Source organism: Thermobia domestica, chromosome 8 (assembly GCF_964235325.1).
Source record: "Thermobia domestica chromosome 8, izTheDome1.hap1.1, whole genome shotgun sequence".
In the NCBI taxonomy this organism is placed as follows: Eukaryota; Metazoa; Arthropoda; class Insecta; order Zygentoma; family Lepismatidae; genus Thermobia; species Thermobia domestica.
This window is the reverse complement of record NC_137461.1, coordinates 110216503-110242012: the sequence shown is the minus strand read 5'-3', so window position 1 is coordinate 110242012 and position 25510 is coordinate 110216503. Positions and strand designations below refer to the sequence as shown.

The 25510-nt window shown below is 34.8% G+C and overlaps 1 protein-coding gene across 1 annotated transcript in view; it reads left to right on the top strand.

The window, feature by feature from the left end:
• Window positions 1-17474, top strand: part of Es2 (ess-2 splicing factor homolog) — a 60019-nt gene extending 42545 nt beyond the window's left edge. The window contains exons 7-8 of the mRNA XM_081768885.1: window positions 10814-11036; window positions 17046-17474. Coding sequence (XP_081625011.1) covers window positions 10814-11036; window positions 17046-17373 — 551 coding nt within the window. The 3' untranslated portion in view covers window positions 17374-17474. The remainder of the gene's footprint in view (window positions 1-10813; window positions 11037-17045) is intronic.
• The last annotated feature ends 8036 nt before the right edge of the window (window positions 17475-25510 follow it).

Below are 25510 nucleotides of genomic sequence, written 5' to 3'. Positions count from 1 at the left end.
GTACAACACGTTAATATATATATATATATATATATATATATATATATATATATATATATATATATATATATATATAATCTGCTTCTATATATCCAGGAATGTAATCGAGGCATATTTAAAGCAAGGAAAACATTCAGATCAAATTCAGTTGGTATATATTCACCTTTGAGAAAAGTAGTTCGTTCTTGGTAGTCTCAACAGTTCACTCGCATTTTTTGCTGCGACATTGTTTTACATGTACCAGGATCTTATCACAGTTACTTGGTATCATTGTTTTGGAACCGGATATGTATATGCAGATGTATATGTTTCCGAAACTTATTACCCCGAATTGTCTCGACGTTAGAACTTTTTTTTTTATTATTATTATTATTTTGAATAATGGAACGAAATTTCCGAGATCTCTTCAAATAATATATGCTAAAACTTTTAATTGAGGGACTATTTCTGTCGCTACTTCTATAATTTTGCTTCATTTATTCATTTTCCGTACAAACTTTATTATTATTGCTTGCTTTGTGGCTTTCTTTTAAAGGCTCAATTTTTGTACGTACAGTCTAAACAAGCTTTATCGTGATATGTGTTACAACTAACAAATGTTAATCCAGCGAGGATTAGATATTTACTGGGTAGCAACCAAAAGTACTTTTTTTTTTTCTAGTAATACTGAAGAAACTATGTGCTTACTTAATATGTTACATTGTTTGAATAGTAAATGTAATCGCTAGTGATCTTCTTTACGACATCTTCGAGATAGCAGGTAGGCATTAGAGCCGGTAGTAATTTATACGTATCCACTAGGAGATAGTAAAACACTATCACAAAACTTAAGTGAAAGAAGTGAATTATAAGCTTTCGCTCTCTAGGCGTCAATATGTCGTCAATACGGCCATTACTTTTCTGTAACTGCTTCTTTCCTTTAATATTCCTTTGTGCCCCGTCCCTTTCCTGTCTCCTGAAATGTTTAGCGACAGCGTGCCACACTACCACCACCACTTCAAACTTGTCATAGCAGTTGACGAGGTTTATCTTCATCCCCTTTTTCCCGATGAGTTCATTCCTTCATATTTCCATGGTGTTTTTTTTTTTTTTCTTCATTTCATTTCATAAATTTCTTTCTTTTGATTGGGTCTCATCATTGTCTATTAAATGTTTTGGTTTCTATGTGTGCATTTGACACTGAAAAGTAATGGCCGTATTGAATTTTATCATACTAGTGTATTTCGGTGTAAGTTATCATAAATCGTTGGTTTGCCTGAGAGCTTCTATTCCTTAGCAACAGCATTACTGATTTGAACAGTGTTTTAAAAGTAGTTGACTATCCGTCCAGATGGCGAAGAAGTTTAATAAAAATCAGTCAAGGTAAAAGCCCAAAACTGAGAAATGTCAATATGATCCTAGAAATAATATTAATTACCCGTGAGCTAAGGAACAGAAGTGCAAAACCCAAGTGCAAAGTACTAGACCCGAAGTGACCATGGTCGTAGATACTAGTGCACTGGCCACCTTAGCATGCACCGTGTGTTTATTCGTATAGCGAATATTACTCTTGAACGGACTGCTCACGGAATCTCAATCTTTGAGACTCGAGCAACAAACATACAAATAAAAAGAACGATTTTATATGCAGAAAGTGAACAAATGCACGACTGAAACGAGATTCGAACCGGGTCTTGGTTAATGCTTTAGTCACTAGAGTATCTTGTTCGCTTCCTAAATAGTTATTCACTCTTCCATTTGGGTACTCAGCCAGTCAGACCACTAGACTGTACGATACTTGAGCACTGACATCAAGATTAGAAAAATGTTTAATTGTTCAGGGAGCGGAATGGGTAGCATAGTGATTAACACATTGGCACGGTAAGCCGGAGACCGGGTTCGAATCGCGGTCCAGTCGTGTAATTTTTCACTTTTTGTATATAATTGAATTCGCTTTTATAAAGGAATTCGTGTAATATAAAATGAATTATTTCCTCCATTTCTCTGATATAATAAAAATAGAAATAATTCTCTTTATTGCGACAATAAAGAATTAATGTTTGTCATAAATGCTGTAAATCTAGAAATTAGATCAGAATTTTGTGTTATGATAAGCGAAAGTGAGTGCGATCCCGGCATTAAATTCCATATTTTCAACCAAGCATATACGTGGGTTAAACTTGAATAGTGGCAACACTGTTAAGTGCCGAGTCTTACCCCATACACAGATGAAATTATTGAAGAATATCAGTGCAGATTAAGGAGAAATAGATCAGCAATTGACCAGATGTTTACTATTTGCCAAATACTCGGAAAAGAAGTGGCAATACAACACTATGTTACATCAGTTATTTATTGCTTTCAGAAAGGCTTATTACTCGGTCAGAGGAAAACATAGTACAGTATTCTCACCAAATCTGGTATACCAAAAAACTAGTTAGATTGATTAAAATGTGTTTAAATGAAACCAAAGTTGTGAAAGATTTTTTTTCTCTCTCTCTAAGAAACCCAGTCCAGTGGATTTTGCTGGGCAACATTTGGGATTTATTAAATTTTGTACGTATTGCATTCAGGATTTGAATCCCTAAGCCAGTCGTTCTTACAGAAGATTCCATCAGTTTCCCTCCAAACACGCCAGGCAAATACGGGAATAATACCTCAAGGTCAAGAGTCAGAGATGAGAAAAAGCCACTTTATTAAATGGACGTTTAAATAAATAAATATGTCAGCTTTTCTGGACAAACTGAAATATGAATAGCCTTTTTTAAAAATATTCTCATTTCCAGTTGCCAATGTGCTTTCTTGCAATAGGTTTTACTATAAAAAGACCTTCGCAACATTAGATAATTGTAGTATGCGACACATACTTCACCAGATACTTAAGAAGAAATCGGGAATTTTCGGATCTCCTTTTTAATTCCATTCGCTTTTTTATGTGTATAGTTGTTCAACTATAGTGTTGAGAAAATAGAGATAGATCTTTAGTAATTTTATGTGTTAAATGAAGCCTTTCTAGTATTTTTTATTCAAATTAGAAATTTAAAAAAAGTAATATGTGCATCTGTAATTATCATAAGGGGTTTTTGTTTCCTTTTTAATCCAGCTCCTTTTCGTTTGTATGTGTGTAATTATTCAAGTGTAGTGTTGAGAGGTATGTCTTCAGTAATTTCCTTATTTTATTGAAGCGCTCTTGATTTGTACTTGGCAGACACATGTAGAAAGACATTTTATTACAGTGGAGTCTCGTTAATTCGAACTTGGATAATTCGAAATATTGGATAATTCGAACAGAAGTCCATTCCCCTTGAAAACTGTATTGAAAACAATAGTGAAAAATCGTGGATAAATCGAACTTTTGAACCTAAGTTTTGGATAATTCGAAGTAAATAACAAGTTGAAAATTTTTAATGTTAAACAGATAAAAACAGAAAAATGCAGTTTTAACGTGTTTTCAGTTATCCAGATGCAGCCATAGGGAAGAGTAATACAAAAGATAAATAGAAAATCTATGTAATGATGTAGAAGGTGAGTTGGGAAGAAGTAAAGATAGAGAACGTGTGCCAATCTCATCTTCTTTCAGAATTTGTTGAAAATTTAACCCTTAACAGTTCACTACCTTTGAAAATTATCAAAAAATTATGATATTTGCAGTATGTCGTCTATTTGGTTTGTATATCATTTGAAAGTAGTTTTCTAAATTTTCCCGCCAATAGTTTTCGAGAACTGAGTTGTGTCCAAATGGTTACATTGCACAGTTTTCCGCAAAGTGATTTTTGAGTACTTTAGCCGTATAGTAATAAAGAAAATTAGTCTTATAAGAAAGGAGAAATAAATGAAACATTGTAAGAGTTGTTTACTTTATAGAATTTAATATCTAAATCTCGAATATTAATTTATAAGAAAATGTAGAAGTCCACATAGAAAAAATAATAATATTTACATTTCGCTGAAAATACAGATTGAATAAATATGATATTCGAATATATGCGTAGTTTTATAGAATATTCTTCTTTTTTATTTCATTTTTTATATTTTTAAATTGAATATATCAACGTAGTGTAACAGTGACTTAGGGTCTAGAAAAGATATCAATTACCAAGTGACAAAATCATTCCTTATCGTGATACATATACACAGATGGAACTGCATAAAGGAATTATTTAGTGAGCTTGTTACTCCCGACTTACAAAAACGACATCTTCCCTTAGATGTGTGGGCTGGCCAGTGAACAACAAACTCTTTCCTTGTATTATCACATGGTCACGTAGCAACAGGTCGACATATATTCACATGAGGTTCGCCCAAGCTTTCTAAAGATGGTCTCTCTTGTTTAGGCTTTCTGCATGATACTAGTGCAGATGCAGTATCAGCCCGAAACACTTTAAGATGTCTGGATGATTTCCCAAGTGCGTTACACTTTCTTTTGTAAGGTAACCAGCTGTTTACAACAACTAAATCTAACATGTACCCAAAAATTCAAAGACACCATCGTTTTGATTTCATTGGTGTACTGCAGAGTTCTATGAACATGTTTGACTTGTCTACACTTCTCATGTGTTTGCCTCAGAAGATAAGAAAAAAAAAACTTCTGCCTCGTAAACGATTTTATCTCATTATTGGAAGAGTTGAGATTTTCATTACATCCTTCAAATATTGCATTAATTTCATACTTGTAAAAAGTTATCAATGTACACGACTAAAAACTCAGACTCCTCTATCTTGAATGAGGACGGTGATTTCCCATAATTTTTCAGCAAGACGGAGTTCCACCTCACTATGCCTTATGTTCACGCCAATGGCTCGATAGACCATTTCCGGGACATTGGAATGGGCGACGGAGACAGATAGAGTGGTCCAGATTTTACGCTACTAGCTCTTCCTCTGCTATCATCTGAGGAACCTTACCTATCAAGAACCCATCCATGATATCCACCATCTGACGCAGAGATGTTTGCAATGTTGTGAAACCTTTGACATGCTGTTGCGAATCCATGCGGATTGACAGAGGCGCTTTGCAGTTTGTCTTGCTCAAGAAGGATAGCACATAGAGCAAATAATGTTGTAATGCCAAATTTTCACACTTTGTGACAAAATAACTTCTGAACCAATAACGGTAGGTGAAGTAGTCTGTATCACTGTTTCCCTGAAATTGAGGTCATATCAAATGATACCCCACATATCCCCTTCCATTTTAAAAATCCAAAGTTGGATCCAAGATTACGGCTTCCAAGATGGCCGCCAGGGCAACCATGTCAAGCAATATGGTCCATTACCCACCCGAAAAACATATACCATGAACCAAATGTGAATGCTAAGATGCTCCTGTGTTACAGGAGTCTTAACTGACTGATGCCTCACTCTGTACTGTATCTCCGGTATATAATCTGGATCTGAATCACTGAAAGTAAGATCAGGTTCTGAATCCGAGGTTCCAAAATCCGATAGATTAGAAGAGAAAGAGACCACTACTGTTGGCCTTATGTTTAGTTTCCTTCCATAGGATATATCAACGGAGGTAAGTTCTTCATCCATGTTTGACGAAACACAGTCACCTGCAAAAATATAAATAGCCTATCACAATATTTTTCCTTTGCATCTGACATGAGATTTCACAGTAAAACTTATTTATACACACGTATAGATTTACATATATATATATATATATATATATATATATATATATATATATATATATATATTCCATACTGAGCCTCTGTATGAAATTTAAAATTTGACTAATAAACAGAGTACTATGTATCTTTTTCACGTTAGATTTTCTATAAAAATATCAAATGATACGTCAATATAAGCTAGTCCAATATATTGCACTTTTTCCTGTACAAAGTATACGTTTGATCCGTTACCGGACAATGTAACCAAATGGTTACGTAGTATATTTTTATCGTAAATAGTAATCAATTTTTGACATTATGCCGTTTTCATAATTGCACATTGTTGGGCAATGACTTACAAACAAGAACATATCGAGAAAAATAAAAAAATAAACTGCTTACCTTCAGTATTTAATATTTTCTGTCTGCTTCCAGCACTGCTTGCAAAATAACAACATATCCGCACACTACTTCCCGCATAAAATTCACCAGAGCTGTCACAAGGGGTCAATAGCTGCTCTCCCATCGCAGAAAGTATGTACACAAATAACTACAACGAACAATACGGAAATATAACACTCTTCAACCCAATAGGCAAAATCAAAGCATGTGTAACCAAATGGTTACGAAAACTCGTTAAGGGTTAAGATGAATTATTGATAAAGTCAACCAAATGTTATTAATACCGTATTCCACGCAATACATGAAATTCAAGATTTATTGACCGTACAGAAACAATCAAATTTAAGCAAATGAGGTTTACGACTTCTTAAAAGTGAGAACAGAATATTCAAATTGTTACTGGTATTTAATTGTTTGGGCTATTCAATGTATGTTGTAGTGTTGTACATAAATATATTTTCCATTGTACACGTAGTTCGAATTATGTGGAGTCAATGTCGTTTGTTAGTTTGCGGTATTCGATCGCGCAAATAATAAGCTGCTTTAAAGGTAAAGTCTACACCATATGAATATGTTTTTGATGCTCAGTACTTTGGTTTGTTTGTTGTAATTATAACCGCTACCAGGTTATAGAAGTATTTTTTGTGGACACTCTGTATATTTCGTCAAGACAGTGATCATTATTTTCAATTTATACTTTATTCTGCAACGCACATAAGTTCTTTCTTTGGTGGGAATTGCTTCTTTCCCACACAATTGGACAAAGAAGTCTTTCATCATTTTTTCATATATATATTTAAAACATTGATTTTGCTGAGAACATTTCAGTTAGTGACTAACCATTTCAGTGTTTCTCCCTGACTTATTATATGCACAGTATATATTCTACAGTTGTTTGGAACTGAATTAAGTGCTTTCGTTAATCGCTTATGGAAACATTACAATAGATTAGAGAAATACGGGCTGACCAGATGTCCCAGTAGCCAAAGTGGCACCAGCCTCACAATTTTCGTAGCCCGTTATCTGTACTTTCTCACGCCAGTGTTATCGCCGTGTCTAGTGCATTATAGGCAGTTGACTAAAATTAACATAAATTGTTTTCTATATTCTGTTTGTATGTGCATACAGGTGAGTTAACGGAGTGATTTTTGAAATGAACTGCCAACACTTTTCCGTTGATCATTGCAACCCGTAGCTTGAGCTTGGATGCTCAGGGAGTTTGATTCCAGGCCTGGAAGATGCAACCACGCATCTCGCGTTGAACTTCAAACATAAGTTGTGTTAAGGGGCACAAGCTATTTAGCCGGTGAAGGACGATTTCTTACGGCTAGCCCCAATCAGTGAAATCCCAGGTCCTCAGACCTTGTGCGTTTAAAATGTTATATACGCGCCCTCCAATATCTGTATTCCATTGTGGAGATCTTCTTTTGTGTGTTTGCTGAAGATTCACCTTTACGCTGCAGGACTATTCAGCGTAACAACTGGATTCATCGTGGGACGATCCAGACAACTTTTCCCCAGCGCGAATCCCCCAAGTGTGTTAATGGTGTGAGCAAAGTATTTATAGTGATATCTGAATTATAATCATATATATATAAAGGGCTATGTTTCCCGAAAAGGACCAAGCGTAATTTCAGCGGCAAAATTTATTAGTGTCCAGTGGTGTATTCATTTCTCTTCGTTATTTTTTTTTTAAATAGTGTTCTAATAAATAAGTATAGTGTCAATTAATCCAGTGTGTTTTCGTTGTTTGTATGAGTGATGTTTGTGTGCGTTATGGTCTGGATGACCGTCTGATCGTCCGTAAGGTTTTCGAGACGAGACACCCGAACCTCTCGGCGCCTAATGCTCATCTCATTATTGAGACCGACGAGCTGTTTGGGAAACAGTTTGTAACCTTTCTTGGAGAGGTCTTCGTCGTCCTGTCCAGGTAAGCTAAAGTATCAGGAGTATACTTATTGGTAATACCACGAGCCGAGGACAGCGAACAGAACTACAGGCGGTTACAAATAAATGGCGCCCGAACAGGGACCACGAACTTGAGATTGGTTACATAATATATGTGAAAATGAATGTTGTTGGATAATTCGAAGTTTTTTCGTGTCCCCTTGGACTTCGAATTAAAAAGAGTCCACTGTATTTATTTCTGTACTAATACACGAGTAGGTATTTAAAAATAAAAGGAATGTAGACGCGTTGCTTTTTCTTCAGGATTACAGTTGAACACCGCTACAGCGAATTTGATCGAGCGCAAACAAAATTCGTTACGCATGATTTCTTTACGTTAGATATTTCTAGTATTCTATTCTGGAAGTCTCTTGATAAATATACAGCAATTATAATTATATTAAGGATATCGACATTTCAATTCAAGTTTTGATGTATACTTTTAGAATTGGGTTCTTTGGATTTTATTAAATTTAACCCCTCCTCCCCCTCCCCCTTAAAAAACTGGGTGTTTTTGGACTGGAGAAGATTCGAACAACGCTGAATGGAACTCAAAGTAAAATCCGAGTAGGGAAACTTTTGTCCGCGAGCTTTCACGTTGTTAATGGCCTGAAATAGTGAGATACGTTGTCGCTGTTATTATTCATTTTGTACTAAAATAAGCTGTAAGGAGAATTGATAGTACCTAGGGCCTAGAGCCGAATGATTTTCATGATAGAGGATGATACGAGGACAATAGAAAGAAATGCATAAGTTCTATTAAACGCACACAGGGACTTTAATTTGAAAGTAAAGCGAAAAAAAAATAAATAATAATAATAATAGAAAATGACCGTGACAGTAATATTGCAAATTGTGGATACGTTAGATATCAAGAAATGCTTTCGACAAGGTGGACACTTTAAAATACCTAGGATCAGCATTAAAAGATCAAAAACATATCAACGAAGAAATTAAATATCGACTGAAGAGAGGGAATTAGTGCTACTATTCAGTTCAAGCTCTTTTGTTTTCACGAATTTTGTCGAAGAATTTGAAGTTTAAAATATATAAAACTATAATAATGCCTGTTATGCTGTATGGTTGCAAAATATTGTCCTTACTCTGAGGGAAGAACGCAGACTAAAAGTATTTGAAAACAAAATACTAGGCGAATATTCGGACCCAGAAGGGACGGGAATGGCGGAAACTTCATAATTTATACCGTTTATCAAACATGGTTAGGGTCATCAAGTCTAAAAGACTCAGGTGGGAAGGTCAGGTAGGTAGAATGGATAAAAGTAGGATCGCTTTCAAAACTTTAACTGGAAACTCAAAGAAACAATATTAAGATGAATCTCGCAGAAATAGGAGTACAAAGTAGAAACTGGACCCAGTTGGATAATAACAAACTTAAGAGACCGTTTGTGAATATGACATTGAATCTCCGGGTTCTATATGCCATAGAATGAATGAGTAATTAATTTCAATTTTTCGGTAATTTATTTCTACCACAGTAATTTTTGTATATATTCACCCTTCTGTTGCATTTATGTATATCCTGTCTGTGCTATACTTATCCTTAAAAATAAGGATAAGGAAAAACCTATAATAATTTTAGGTTATTGAAGAAATTGTAAATCCGGAGAAAAGTTTTTGAAATGACTGCATAGGGAATCACGAAGGATTCTCATTTGAGTGGATATTAGTTCCTCCTCCTGATTTTTGAAATACCATATTTCTTCATATTAAGAACCTCTCCAAGTACGCTTTATTACATTTTGACTTTATCAAAGTAAGGTAAAAGAAAACACTCTAAAGAACTTGCGTCGCAGAATTCGGAAAGAATCATGACATAAAATTTAAGTTTGGTCATGTTATTTCTAAGTTGTTAATAAATACAAAAACAAAAACTTCTTCCATTCTACATATTTGATATTACTTTCTAAATTTTTTAGAACATTATGTTCTGTAAATTTTAATTTTGTCTTTTGTTTCACAAAAGAAACAGAAACTATCCATAGAGAACCATTGATTAAATTGTAATGTGATGTGGGGAGGATCGACCGAATGTTGCCCAAAATTATTCCCAGAAGAGAGATTGCTTGCAAATCAGAAATGGTGCTGGAAGAAAGAGAGGACAAACAGAAGAAAGCAACCATTATCTTATGCCAGTAGCAATAGGAAGTTTTGCTACTGGCATATAATTTGAAGTTCTTACCAACTGCGTCTCTAAAAATTTTTGCGGAAGTACTGCAGGATTCTGAAACATGGGACATACTAGTTCCATTTGGATAGGGCACATATTTGTTCCTAAATGAAGTCTTGACCCGACTACGGTAGGTTGGAACTATGGACCTTTAAAGTTTTTCATGTTTTCGGCAACCTATAAATCCGAAATGACGGATTTCTGCACCCAGATTGGTCTATAGTTTTTGTCTTATCTTGGTGTCAGGAGTCACCTCCCAAACGTTGTTGGTGTTGTAAAACACCTTAAATTTTTGGACACCTTTTTTTCTTTTTTCGGTGAAGGCTAATAATATAGAATATGGAAACAACGTACTTAATGTAGTGTATTTTACGGAAAACTTATCTTACCCAGCCACTCAGTTGATAGAGTCTACTGAATAAATAGTAACTTTAATTTTTAGCAAGAAATTATTTTTCTTCTTCTTTCTCTTCTTTCTTAGGATAGTGTGTGTTGTTAAGAATTAAGTTTCTTCTTTCAATGGAGCTGATCTCTTGGAATTTGGTAAGAAGCTACTTGTGAAAAAAAGTACAGTAACTTGTTTCTATTTTAGTATTGATGTGTTTTTATGTTCAAATAAAATATTTTAAGTATTCATATTCTTCTACACGAATTTGTAAACGTAACAAACTGTTTTTTACCGTAGGTGTCAATGAGTCTCCGTTGATGACGTGGGGTGAAATTGAGGGTACACCTTTCAGATTAGATGGTGGAGACACTCCATTTCTGGACACCCCAGGACCATCCTTCAAAATCCCCGATCTTCCGAAAAGAGAGAAACTTGCCCTTGAGCTGGCGGAGAAAGTCAGTCAAAAACATAGAGAACTTAAAATGAAAGCTATGCAGGTCGCACGCCAGCAGCTTGCAACGTAAGTATATTTTATTTTATCTGTTGCTCCGTAACAATTCTATATTGTATGAACAGTTTTGTGGATAACATTGTGAACTAGCGATTCTGCTTTTTGTAAAAGTTCGGAATATTACGACGAGAATCGGTCAGGTGAAACTTACAAACGGCAAATTGCCAGGAAATTTGGAGTATGCTCTTACTTGGGCAAGTCAGGAAATTTGTTCCGAAATCTAGAAATTAATGGTGCATTGAGAAAGCTGTTCTCCGCTTTAATAAGTTCCCTTAACTGTGCATCCAAATGCTTTTGATTCTGGATCGCATGTACAAAAGAACAGTGCATAATTTTCTTGCGAGATTCAGGTCTTAAGATAATTTTATACGCTACACTGTAATTATGCGACATGGTAAGATTTAACCAGTTCCGTTTTTAAACATATATCACGCACGGAAAATCGTTGTTAACAACGTATTGAACTCTAAATCTCGTGGATTCATTTATGTTATTGGCCAAAGTATTATAAGTACTTCGTAATTATAGTGAGATTTGGAGAAAAACATTAGTGAAATAGATTCAGTAGCTCTCGAGTCAAAGCTAGACGTACATACATTAGGTAGTGCTTAATTACGTGTATGATTCAAAAAGTAATGCCTCCAAGGTGATACTTTTATTTGTATTTGACAGATAACACCGATACAGAGCTTGTAATGTCAGCTACAAATGATAGCATCATTTTTCAACATAGTCCCTATTACGGGCAACACACTTGCGCCAATGCGAAAGAAGATTTTTCACGCCATCAGCGAAGAATTGTGGTGGCTGCTGGTGACACCATGGCCGAACTGTTGCTTCCACCTCCGCTAACGTTACAGCAGACGTCAAATTTCAGTTCGAGTCACACTGCTGTATTAACTCCGTAGCATAACAAATTTACTGCTCATTTGCATCGGTTTTTCACCTATCACAGTGCACCTTGAAATATAGCAAGCCCCCTATATGGACAGAAAATGTGAAAGAAGTGTTCCATTGTCTTCATACCTAAATTATACATAATTTTCACGTAGACGTTTATAATGAAATAAATAAAACTTTTCAAGTTTTATTGTATTAGAACTGGCATTTCAAAAGCAAATCAACTGCCTCTATCTTCAGAATTGCACTAATTTAGAGAGTAATTGTATAACCTGTAACAATCAATCACTGTTACAATTTTCGGTTTAATTCAGATTTATAATATTAACAATTTTCTTAATTAGTAGCAGGTTCATATTTTGTTTGCTTTTTTAAAATATTTTTTTGTTTCACCGATGGATATAAGTATCTTAGAAAATCTTACTTAAATATATTAAATATGTTTGTTTTGCAGATGATGCTATGATAATTTACAAGACTGAAGGACAATTAAAAACACGTTAGGCCAACTAGAACAAATAATTGGTAATATCAAATTTCAGTGGCAGGGTTGGCTGGTTAAAAAAAAAAAAATGCTTTAAATCGTGTGAACTTAATGGTGACGTTTCCACATATCAAACCATCTGCATTACGTTTATCTACTTTTTACCTTGTAATCAAGGGGTCCCGTGTTCAATTCTCGGTCGAACCACAACCCATCTTTCAAGTGTAAACCAAGTAGCGATTCGAGGTGTGCCTTTAAACGAAAGTCTTTCTCCGTGATAACCTTGGTATTTCATAAGGATGTTAAGCCTAAACATACGAAATGAAACCAAATTATATATTTCTGCTTGAATGAATGCCTATTGTTTTATAAAGAAGCCAAGTTTGCCTCTTATTGATAGAAATTGGCAAAAATTATCAACTGCCTACGTAGCTTCCAACATCAACTTGGATTTGACTTCGTTTTAATTTTATTGAATGATTTCTACATACCAAATTTGTAATTTAATACCTCAGTTTTAGCGTAGTGATTATGATACGTTAACCTTAAAATTTTACATGTAAACACATTTAAAGTAATAACAGGATTTTCCCAATGGCTAAGGCGGGAGTTTCCCGACTTATATATAATTCTACTTGTGTAACTGTTTATCTTTTTGTCCTTTTGAAATGACTCTTGACAATTATATTAACAAGTACGCCTATGTAAAGATCAGTACAACGTATTTTTATCAGGAGTCCTTCGTGAGTGAGTCGGCAATCGCATTTATGACCAATTAGTCCCGGTTTCGTGTCCAAATGGACAGTTTCTCTTGGATGTAAGTCGAGAAGCAGTTTGGATTCCGCTTTAAGCTTATGTGATCCCTTCCAGCATAACCTTGTTGTTGCATAATAACGCCAAGGTGAAACAAACTAATTTCTGTCCATATCTAATATAAATACATAGAGTAAATTATTTAAACAAAAAGAAAACGGGTTTAAACCCAAAAAAAAAAAAAAACTTTTTTTTTTTTTTCAATAAAAACCATGGTTTTTGCCAACTCTGTTCAGTGGGAAAGGAAGAAAATAACCTATAAAATTTCTTGAATCTTACTTTATACATGTTTTATAACAAATTTCAGGCAATTTTTTTTTAGGAAACCTATTGCCAATGTACGTAGAAAATAGGGACATCCATGGAAAGTCAAAGCAAACTTCTGGATTAATATGTTCATTAGAACATACAAATTGATAAACTTATCAAGGATCTAAATGAAAAAAAAAAAAAAAAAAAAAGGGAACACGTCATTGATTTAGATCTAATTATTTATTATAATAGGCACATCATGGGAGGGTGGCAGCTATAGATATTCAATATTGTGGAGAATTTGAATAATGGAAAAAATAAAACAGGATTTTTAAAAAAAAAAAATGGGTTTTCTTTCCACTTATCCAAAGCTTGCCATTTCGACGACGCAAATAGCTTTAAAATACAATTTGAAAGTAAGACTATCAAAAAATTTGAAAAGGCCCCTGAGCTAATATAAAAGTTATTTATTTCATTGATAAGAATTCTGAGTGTATTTATGAAATTTTCTACTCGTGCCAAGGTATTTATATTGGAATGTCAAAAAGGAGTATTAACACTAGGCTGAAGGAGCACTTACGGAAGTTGAGAGATAATAAGGAAGGGGTTTCGGAATTGCCTAAACATTTACAGAAGAACTAAACATAATGTGAAAGACATAAAAGTTTTACATCGTGCAACATCAGCAATAGAAAAGAACGTTTTTGAAACCTGTTTCATCAGAATGTGGAAACCATAACTTAACACCAAAAAGAGAAACCTGGATTGAAAATTGGATACCATCATTACAGATTTCATCAACAAAAATTAAATATTATCCCTACTTGTACATATATTTTTTTATTTCTCCAAATTTTTTTTACGAAATCTAATTGTATATATAATATACAGGGTGTCTATCGGGTCACGAAAGTCATGAAATCAGAAAACGGTCATGAAAATGTCACGAAATTTAGCTTTTAGGTGACTTTTATGTGTACAAATATAAGTGCAGACAGGAAAATTTTGTTCTATAAAACATCAAAATTCACCACCAAAAATGTCTGTGGTCGGCTTTAGACGCTACCAAATCGCAACCAAAGTATGCTTATATCGCATGTATGAAAATTTGGCCTAATTCGCACTTGAGAATGTTACGAAATTTTATGGTTTGGTAAATAAAAAGTCACGAAATTTAGTTTTGAAATTGTAGTAGGTACCCTGGTATAACAACTTGTAAGTGGTCTAGGATGCATATTTAGCATAGAAAAAACTCACCTTGCATCCAGTAGTTGTTGTATCCCTGTTAAAACTTGATCGTCAGTATTTCAGCCCGAACTGGAGCCATAATCGCGAACACTCCCACCGCAAACTGGAAGAAATCACTGAGACATTATGTAGCTTTTTAGTCCTGAATAATGAAACACTTCAAGTGTCCACAAAGCACTTAAAATATTTAATACTTAACATTTCGATCTTGTCCATTCATTTTTAAGGTTTAAAATGTATTCTTGGAAAGGATTAAAATGTAACTATCTGTCTGCCTCTGTTGCAATAGCTTTCTTCAACTCTAAACCACCACGGTAACCACGAAAACGTTTTCCTTGTTGAAATGTAGTAAAACAGTAAGGACCTATATAATATGATTCTTATAGCATTAAGATAAAGAGAGTTGTAGCAGTGGTGTATGGTGACCAATTGCTAATATGTACAGTAAATGGTAGAAAACATGTAAAGGACTTAGTGGGATACGGATTTATTTAAAAGGCATTAAAAGCTTTTTGGTGTATATTTGTAGCCGTAGTATAATAGCATGGAGATTCACTCTTTCATAATACGTATACCGACAAATTTTCAGTGTGTACAATTACGAATGGAAAAAATGTATAGGCACCAATAGAACATGCACTTTCAAAGCACTGGGAGCCAAGTTTTTAAAATAAGAAGAGCCATAATTGTAGTTATAATATGGTGGCCTGTATATTCTGTCTGCGCGTGATTTATTTGTAATTTGAATTGATGTAGTAGTTAAACTCCTAATGTTTCTGCTCTAAAATAATAATATAATAATCCTGCTGATATTTATCAAAAATATTTGTAATGTTAGAACATTATAGATTGTTTTTAATATATTTTAAACTAGGAGAATAGGTCTTGTTAACACGTTATTTTTGTGTATAGTAAGTATTTTATTTATTTTGTCACTTTCCTTTCAGTAGTCCACTAATTTTATTTGTACTTTGCAGTAAGAAACTGCAATATGAAAGGATTCCCTAAAGCTTTCAGTACGGCTCAGAGAGGGGAACTGATATATGATGTCACGCGAAATAGCTTGTTTGTGGCCGTGACGTAGGCAGCGCTATTTTTGTATTGTTTGAAACTTTGTATCTCCGTAATTAAGAAATATTTTTCTGAGATTTTTGGTGTGTGTTATATTGAAGAATATTTCTACACGATGGTATCATTAAATTACAGCTTTTGGTCAGAAAGAAAGTGTCTATTATGGACAAAAGAACTGGTGATTTTGATTTGTATGATTCTTTGTCATCTCATCTTAGCTGTTCTGAAACTCTCTTAAGATAAATAGTAATAATTTTAATATCTAAAATATTTGAATAGTGCGGTAATATAGTGGTTAGATTTTATTGAGAGGATGAGTATTACCACCTGCCATTGACTTAACAAGTTATTGGATGGCCTTTAAATTAAAGGACCAGTGTTTCTATTTTTTTCAAATTGCCGAAAATGCAATGTTTTATTTACAGATAATTACAGAAGTCAATTTAATGATTACATAATATAAAATGAGATAGCCACAAAATTTGACGCTTAACTTTATTGCAAGGAAACCAAACTTAAAACTTGGGTTACCAAAATAACAGCGTTTTTTACAAGAAAAATACAACTTACATAAAACAGAATTTGAGTTCAGTTCTCCGTCGTCCACTCATTCTTTGAGTTATAATTATTGGGAGTTTTTAAGTTTTAATGTGAACCTGCATCCCCACTGTCCTTTCGTGTACCTTTTATATTAGAAAAATTGCATCATTCTGGACCCTGAGATACACTATAATTACTTTGTTTTTTCTCCTAATGATTTTAAATGACACGAGAGAATACGTGATCGCCTAAAACTAATTGGTTTAACATTCTTTTGTTACATTTAAATTTCCATTACCTAATATTCACATTTTTAAGTTGCCACAAAAAAATAACAATACAAAAATAATATTTTCAATTTCAGTCTTTTTTTAACACTAGGGAAAAAAATTCATGTATTCTATAATATATATATATATATATTTTTTAAACTCTGTTCTTAGATTTTCATTACAAAAAGTAGTCAAAAATAAATTAACGTTTATGCTAATTAACGTTGCATTATTACAAATAAGGTGTACCATCAAGGAGTGTACACAATGATCGGCGCTGACTGTTGGGTGACAATTTTTGTCATGGCGCAGTGAGGGCCACTGAACATAATTCTTGAAAGTTACAATAGGTATATTGAAAGTTTATCAATTCTATGTAGTGCATATTTGTGTAATTGTAATGGGTAAATCATAATGGATACTTCTTTTATTCTTTAGGCCATCTCCACGTCCAGGATCAGCTAGTTTGGATCGTTTGAATTCAATTTCGCCAGCTGCTCGAAGACTTGCCACAACCCAGTTGCGTACTTTACGAACGGATAAAGCGTTGCGAGCTTCCTATAGTCCTAGTCCTCGACTGTCTATTTTGCAAGGAAATACACCAAATCGAGGATCTGGTTCGGCCAGATCCTTCCGTTCACCAGCTGCAAGCGATGGTTCCACAACTCCTGGACAATTACGTGGACGAAAAGCTTCAGAATCTATAAGTTTGACTGATAATCTATTAAATCTTCCCAAAAGGCCTCGGGCATCTGACTTCTTTTAAAATCTGTTGTGTGTGCGTATTGTGTGAGAAAGTTGAATTTTTATTGTAAAATACTTTTGTAAATTGATGATGTAAATATATATATTTTATACAAATACTTACATGCCTTGTGTTAATGTTTTTTGATTGTTTGGTTCGTAATGCCAAGCATAGAAATACCCAATGAATGTGTTTCTTCTAATGTGCTTGTAAAGTAATTTAGGTAAGGTAAGAAGTCATGTAGATTTGTAGTGCCAGCCACTGGTTAATTGCAAACGTAAATGAATTGGACACCTGCAATTTGTAGTTTAACCCCACCTAATAACAGTGCAATTGTACGTGGGTGTCTCTCCGAGATATGCAGTACAAAGTAGAAGCTAAGTTATCATAAAAGAAGGATCTTTTTAAATCAATTTCGTTTTGTGGTATTTTACATGTATCAGTGATAACTGCATGAAAAGATGCATATCCCGAAAGCTGTAGATCTCTAGAAGTTTAGAATTGTTTTGATCAAATGGCATGTTAGTACCACGATAACGCTGTTGTATTCAAATAACGCCATTGCTAAAAGCAACCAAATAAGAGGTTGTCTAGTCACCGTTAAAAAAAAAAAAAAAAAAAAAAAAAAAAAAAACTAGGTTTCGTTATGAGTTGCGGAGGGTCTGGTAAGTGTTACACTTAATACATTGGCTGAAGCATTCTGCAAAGTTCAAAATGCCAGATTTTTTTTCTCGTATTTGATAGAAAATCTTCATTTACATCCAAATAAAGGGGCAAAAAGAGAGAATGATCCTGTACAATATCGTACTCTGTCCCAAGCAATATGACACATGAATGATACCAATGAACAAGTCCGTATTTTATGCACTGCAACTAAATAACTGGAATAAAAAAGTCCCTTAAGTCTTTTTTAAGGATAAAATCATTAACTTAAGAGGAAGAGATTTTGGTCAGATTTTTAACAAGGTGTGGCGTAGTTCATGATACCAAACAACACGAGTCAATTTTATAGAAATCGTATATCCTTTCGTTCTATGAATCATTGCAGAGGAGACGTACGCTTTCTTTTGGCATTCATCAAAGTATGTCTATAGCGTCAGTGGCATACTTGTAGCTAACTGTAGAAAAGACGCCTCTGATATTTCAAGGGTCAGTTTCATAAAGGTAATAATCATAATTATCAGGGGTGCTTGTCCTTTTTAATATCTTCAGGCGCACAATGAGGCTTATAAAACTATTTTGTGAAGTCCTAAACAGGAAATCCGTCATCCGTTTAGGTAATAGGTCATATGTACAGGGCGGAAGACCCGGGTTCGATTCCCGGCAGGAGCTCATGTGGTTCGGATTCCACGTTAATCAGTAGGTCCTCGTCTCATATAGCCTCACTGCTGAAGAGGGACGTTAAACTAAAATCAACTCAACTCATATGTACAGGGATTTCTGTAAGCAATCCCTACAACACTTGACAAAATGGATATTCCTACTATCTCACATCTCCTAAGCCTAGACAGTCATTGAAATTTTGGGTACTTATAAACTTGCTTAAGCGTCTTAAGAAAGAAGAAATCTCCCAAGAAAACATTCAAGATTAAGGAAGGCAAAAATGTAGATGGAACTTAAAACATTAAAATACGCGATTAAATGTACGGGAGAACAATCAGATGCAAGCGAAGCAAGTTAGATGACCACACGAGTAAAGAAAAGTACATTGAAAATTGTTAATAGTATAGTATTTACAAGATAAGTATGGTGGAGGTTTTTTTTAACATATTTAGACCAATAATTGTCTAGATTATTTAAATGATTAGTGAGCTAGTGACACCTATGATCAAGAATAATGGTTTTCAATTTATTATTATTTCATAAATCATATTGTATCAAAATTGTGTGTTTTCAGTAGAAGTTAGTTACATCAGTAATGTTTTTTTTTTTTTTCGCATTTTTATTATTTCCAATTTCAAATACTTTTTGAAACCTATGTTCGTGGAATACTGATAGATAGTGTGCGACTGCGCATTATTATAATTCAGAACTTCAAATTGTGATTTTTGTTTCATCTCAGTGTTTGGTTGTTTCTAGAGAAGAAAATTTTCTGCAAAATTTTAGCAAAATCTATTAATATTTAGAGGTCGCTCAACAAGCATAAATTATGCATATTGGAACATTGTGTTTTATTGGCACAAAACGTTTGAGATTGCTGCGATTAACTTTTATCAGTCTTGAATCGATTTTAATGTCTTGTTTGTATCTGAGGTTTTTGTGATTCCTTAGGTCATATGTAGTAACTTCTACTCCTCATGTGTCTGGCAACAATGCTGAGTACGTAAGCATGTGTGGAAGAAGACGTTAAAGGGGTGATGTATGTATATAAATAAGTTTCTGATATCGACATGAATTCAGCGTGAAAAGTGGAAGTCAGAAAATCGTTCTGTCGGGTCTATCGTTGTGATGGATTCGACCTTGAGCTTGATATGAATGAATCTGTGGATCCTACTGTTCCACTTAAAAAGTACCTTTCAAAAATTATGTGGCCTAGCGATAGATACTGGCGGAGCTGGATCATTGTCAATAATAACACCAAAACTAGCTGCCACTATCAAGAACCCACATCAATAACCAAGAAATATTTGTGATAATAGTATCCGTAGAAGGCATAGGAAACGTTATTAATTATTCTGTAAGGTTATCCAAGAGGAGAGAGAACAAATCCGCTCCGCTATTTCAGAAATGTGCATCAGCAGTTTCAGCATCAGGTGCCTATAATTATACATTGGAATGGAAAGTTATTGGAAGACATATCTGGAAAAGTAATGATCGATCGCCTCCCAGGTATGGATCCCGGCCATAAATTTCAGAATCATCTTTTGGGAGATCCAAAGTAAAATTCAGGTCAGAAGCTGCTACAGCATTTGCAATTTTAGAACTCATAAATAAGTGTAGCCTAGCAGGTGTTCTTCGTGGAATATGCTTCGACGCAACAGCTAGCACTACAGGGACAAAAACTGGTGCTTGCATTACATTTAAAATACAAGGAATTGTTGTACTTTCCTTGCAGATAGCACATTTTTGAACTTTTAATTGCTGCTGTATTCTCCCTTTGCATGGGGTACTGTCTAGCGGACCGGACATCAGGATTTTTAAATTGTTGCAAGATTCATAAGCACAGATAAACCAAAGTATGAAATAGGTTGTGTGGAATCCGCTCTCAGCCATTAAGGACGTTAAAATATGCATGAATTTTGTTAAGAACACCAATAACAAGATTATATTCCTAAGGAGTAGGAGAAAATTATTGTAAAATAGAAATTAAAGAATTATGTTCTGTGGCATCAACTATATTCTTGAAATACATCTGATTTTACTTAATAATTACGCGAGCGTGGGTGTCCATTCAGTGTAAACAAACGTTGCTGAAATTTTCCATAAATTACTAGAACATACATTGCAACAAACTGAGGTGTCAGGGTTACGCAAAATCTGAAGTTGAAAATCTCTCATATAAATAGAAATCACCCTATTGTGCGTATTCCATATAATTAGATATGTATTGAATTTGTATAATTTAGGTGTCCGATTAACCTGAATCGCTTTCGAAGGCCTTGAAAATGAAAAGTGCAATATTTGGTTATTCAAAGTAGTCACAGACTCATCAGATTATATTAGTCTCTTCCAGTCATCCCTGGGGGGGGGGGCAGTTACGTCCCATGATTATTAATCGAGACTCCTTCGTGGCTAAGCGGTTAGCGTACGCGCCTCTGGTGTGGGAGATCCGGGTTCAATTCCCAGGAGTTCATGTGGTTCAGATTACACGTTAAACTGTAAGTCCACGTCTCATATAGCCTCGCTGCTGAAAGGGACGCTAAACTAAAATCAGATCAAATTGTTAATTGAGGCTAAGGGAGACGGTAATGATGGATCATAATGGTGGATGATTTGAAGAACCCTGAGAAAATCCCATGCATACAATGTTTGCTCACTTCAAAGCTTATCTACTCGGCGAGAGTTAGGATCGAACCAGGGATTCACACGCCAGAAATGAGTGCTGTACCACTGAACCATCGCGGTTTCAATGGAGATTTTTATGTTTTCAGCATTATCTTTTTGGGCTGCCACATTGCCGGCGGTAGTCGACAGTTTCGGAAACGCAACATGATTGCGAGTATGGAAGTTATCGCAAGTCTGATTGCAGAAACATATTCCAAATATACTGATTTGGTTTTGCAGTCAGTTGCGCTGCATCAGTTCTATGGTTCTTTGTGACAACCCTATTCAATGTTCGATTAGCACTCTCGCCTAGGCATGATTTACGTTCACTATTGCTTTTCTCTGATACCCTCTATCGATCATATGTAGCACCTATGCTACATCTGGATTTTATTTATTTATTAGGGTGTCCCTTACTTTGGGTAATTTCGTGTTGCGATACGCACACCCGTGACCATAAACACGCATTAGTGAAATAGCAGCTCTCTACGAGGACGTTAACCCATGCCGACTTCACGACAGTCATGAAATGGCGTTTTCACATTATAATATAATTTAGAATTTCCAACCGTGATAACGGAGAAACTAAAAGAGACAGAGAAACGAAACTTTGCACGAAGCAACTAGAGAAAGGGCGACATCTGTTCGTGTATTTACAAACAGCACCGGATGAATAGTGTTGCCAACCCAAGACAATGTGTTTTTGTAAATGGAATGACCTAAATTGAATATCATTGGAAGCAGCAATGAAAATAAAGACAAAAGAGATGTGTTGGTGCACACAGGGAGTGAGGCACTAACGTTTTGTACACCTTAAATCAGATATTGACAAGAATTGTTTGCGTTGACTCTAAGTCTAGAAGCATCCGCTGAACGGTGTTGCCATCAACAGAAGGGAGAAATTGAGTTTGGAAGAGATATAATAACTCGGAAAAGGTCACTCCAAATGGATGGATTTAAATATTGCAATATGAAAGAGTGTAAAATTACGATACTATTATTAACTAGAATATGTAAACACTTGAAAATATCATCATTATGACCCATTGTAGCACACGCTACATGACATCAGAAGCCACTAATACAAATATTTTGAAAAAATAAATATTTTGTGTGGGGGGAAGGGCGTGTGTGTGTATTCAACCTCAAAGTAAAATGTTTGCAATCATCAGTGGCGTATTTACGATTTTGTTTCGGGGAAGGGGCTTTGCCTGGAAATGTGAAAATTCTGCAAGATATTTCATTTACTGTACTATAGTAAGGAAGATTTCGGGGGAGCTTCAGCCCGGAAGCCCCCCTCTAAATACGCCACTGGCAATCATCATTTTCGATCTTGCTCTTGAAATACTTAACACTGCCAGTTCTTGACACACTTGCTCGAACTGACAGTGTAGGCTACTTATAATATGCCCTGTTTAAAAATCGAAGAGGTCTAATTTTCTACCACCAACGTCTTGCCTACTGCAGGTGGAATTCGTGCTACACTGCCTCGCGTATCCTATCAATGCGGTTCATAAAATTTCATATTTTCTTTGTTCTACACAGTTTTCAATGCTACTGGTCATATTGTTCAGTAATTCTGTATCTGTTCACAATCCTAATTATCTTGATTCGATTATTTTCTGGGAACAAAAAATAAAATTACACTTCAGTATTTTCATTGTTTAGTTTTAGTATACCTTACTATTTTTTTAAAAAAAGAATTTTATCTACTACCTATATATAGTTAGATATAAAGATTCTCTGTTTCAGTTCAAATCAGTTCAACTTACAAAGAGTAGTAACATTGAATTCATTTTAATATTTTAATGTGAAGAATTGGTCTGAATTTTACACGTTTCTCGATATGTAGCATTTTTCTTTTCTTGCAGGACATTTCAGATAAACAGAACAGATCAGTGTCACCTCCTGCCATAATAATGTAACAGGTATATTCCTGTTCCAACATAAATTGGTGTCCCTGAAAACAGAACAGTTTCAAATGGCAAATGGGCCGGTAGAAAATCTGATCACTTCATATTTTGCCTGTCTAGAATGCTTGTTGTCAATGTTTGATATATAGATGAAAGTAAGGAGTGGTCGCTTAACAGAAGGTACGCGATGGACATGGTGGAAGGGGGGTATTAAATAGGGGTTCAAAATACATATATACCTTACATCGGTTTCTAAGAAAAAATGGATGCTGAGCTGTGAGTATATCAAATCAGATGGTATCCCGGATGACCTGGATAGAAGTCGTGACACAGGACCCATTCCATTACTGGTATGTATGACGTTCAACCAGCATCATGAGGACAATTGGGCAACTACCTGAATGACAGAAATGGACTTTGTCCAAGAACAGCAATAGGAATCATTATGTGCAAATCACACATCCCCAACTTCAAATCGTAAGATGGTCGACATCTCCTGCGGAGTTTCGTACCAGGAAGTTTAGACCTATATAATATACATGAATTTCAATTTTCACAAATTTGACGGAAGTTCACCTCAATTTGAAAGACTCGTGTTTAAAAGCGCTTTTGCCCACATTCAAGGAACGCGAAAACATCCAGTTTCCCCTTTTTCTTTTCTTTTTTTATCTCATCATCGTGTTTGCAGCCTCCACTCTTCTGCTTTCCACCAGCATTCCTAATTGAATCTTGTAGTAGGCGTCGACTAATTATAGGATTTCTTGATATAACATAGCATAGCATATTTACGAAGTGAAGCATACATCTAAATAACACGTCACAGCCATTGTTTCCATAAACTTCTCTGTGTCACATTTATATAAACTTTTGTGTCTCAATAACTGATGGAAAAAACAAACAGATTTTTCGCTTATTTGAAGGATCTCAGCACGTAGGCATAGTTTCTGAGATATTAATATCAACGTGTTTTCTTAACCCACGTATTAATGCATCACACTGCCTCTTTTCCAATAAGACATTAAGAGAGGTTATGTTCAACGTTTTGCGCGTTTCTTGTGAAACAATGTCTTGCCACGACACAATATACCATATAAAGTGTTTATAAGAAATATTCGAAACAATAGAGTACTTGAAAATATTTTTAAAGCTCAAAATTTGTTTAACAATTTGTACAGAAGAAAGAAAATATAAAGAGTGCTTCTCAGTTCACAATATGAAACCTCCGAATTCGTTTCTCGGTATCATCGTCATTGCATGATTATTTTCCCCTTAGTTATTGTCCTTCATCAAACATATGCTAGAACGACAATTACATTTTCGGATATTTGAATTTCATTAATTGATTGTGGATTGACTTGGGGTTTCATACGAGGTGCTATTTACCCTCTTCATCAGTGTGCTAATGACCGGGTGATAGAATAAAAACCCGTCCAGACAGTATATTCTCCTCTGTAACGTATAAAAAGTAATTTTAGGTAGACACCTTGTTAACTGATAATACCATAATTATGATGATTTTGTGCACAGTGGCGTACGCCAAAGTTCGTCAAGGATGGCTTCAAGTTCTCAAGTTCATATAATTTCAAGTGCTCCTATACATAACTTAATATGGTAAATGCTTATTCTTGCATAATATCTTACATAAGGGGAGGGGGTTTAAATTCCGTAATCCCTCTTGTGTACGCCACTGTTCGTGTGCATTTTTTTTAAAGTATACTAGAATCACACTAATCTGAAATTCGGATAATTCAAACCGATTGGTAAATGAAGAACATAGAACAGGCATCCTTTTAAAAGTATATAAAGCACTTAATAATACAGTATACGGTAGTAAGTTTTAAGAAATGCTGTTTACTGAGTTTTATTGAGAAGATACAATTTAAATCCATTGTGTATGTTGCACATTTTAGCATTTATTGTTAAGAACACTAAATGGAATACAATAGGTCTTTGCATCAATTTTATTGTTTAAAACTCATAGGCGTCTCTGGCATGTCAAAATTGAGAGTGACGAGTAGAATGTTGGCATACTCCAACTAAATTTACCTCAAAATCACAAGTAAATGGGAAGCTACTTGAATTTTTCTTTCATCACTGGTAGGTCCCTTGCTACATATTTGGAAGTCATTACATACTATGATCCTTAGGGAACTTCGTCTTGACGTAGGAATTAAATCTTTAATACTTATCTTACTTCATGTTCCTTCACCTCATTGTTTTCCTTCTACCACGTCACTCAAGATACATTTTCGTCTTCAATA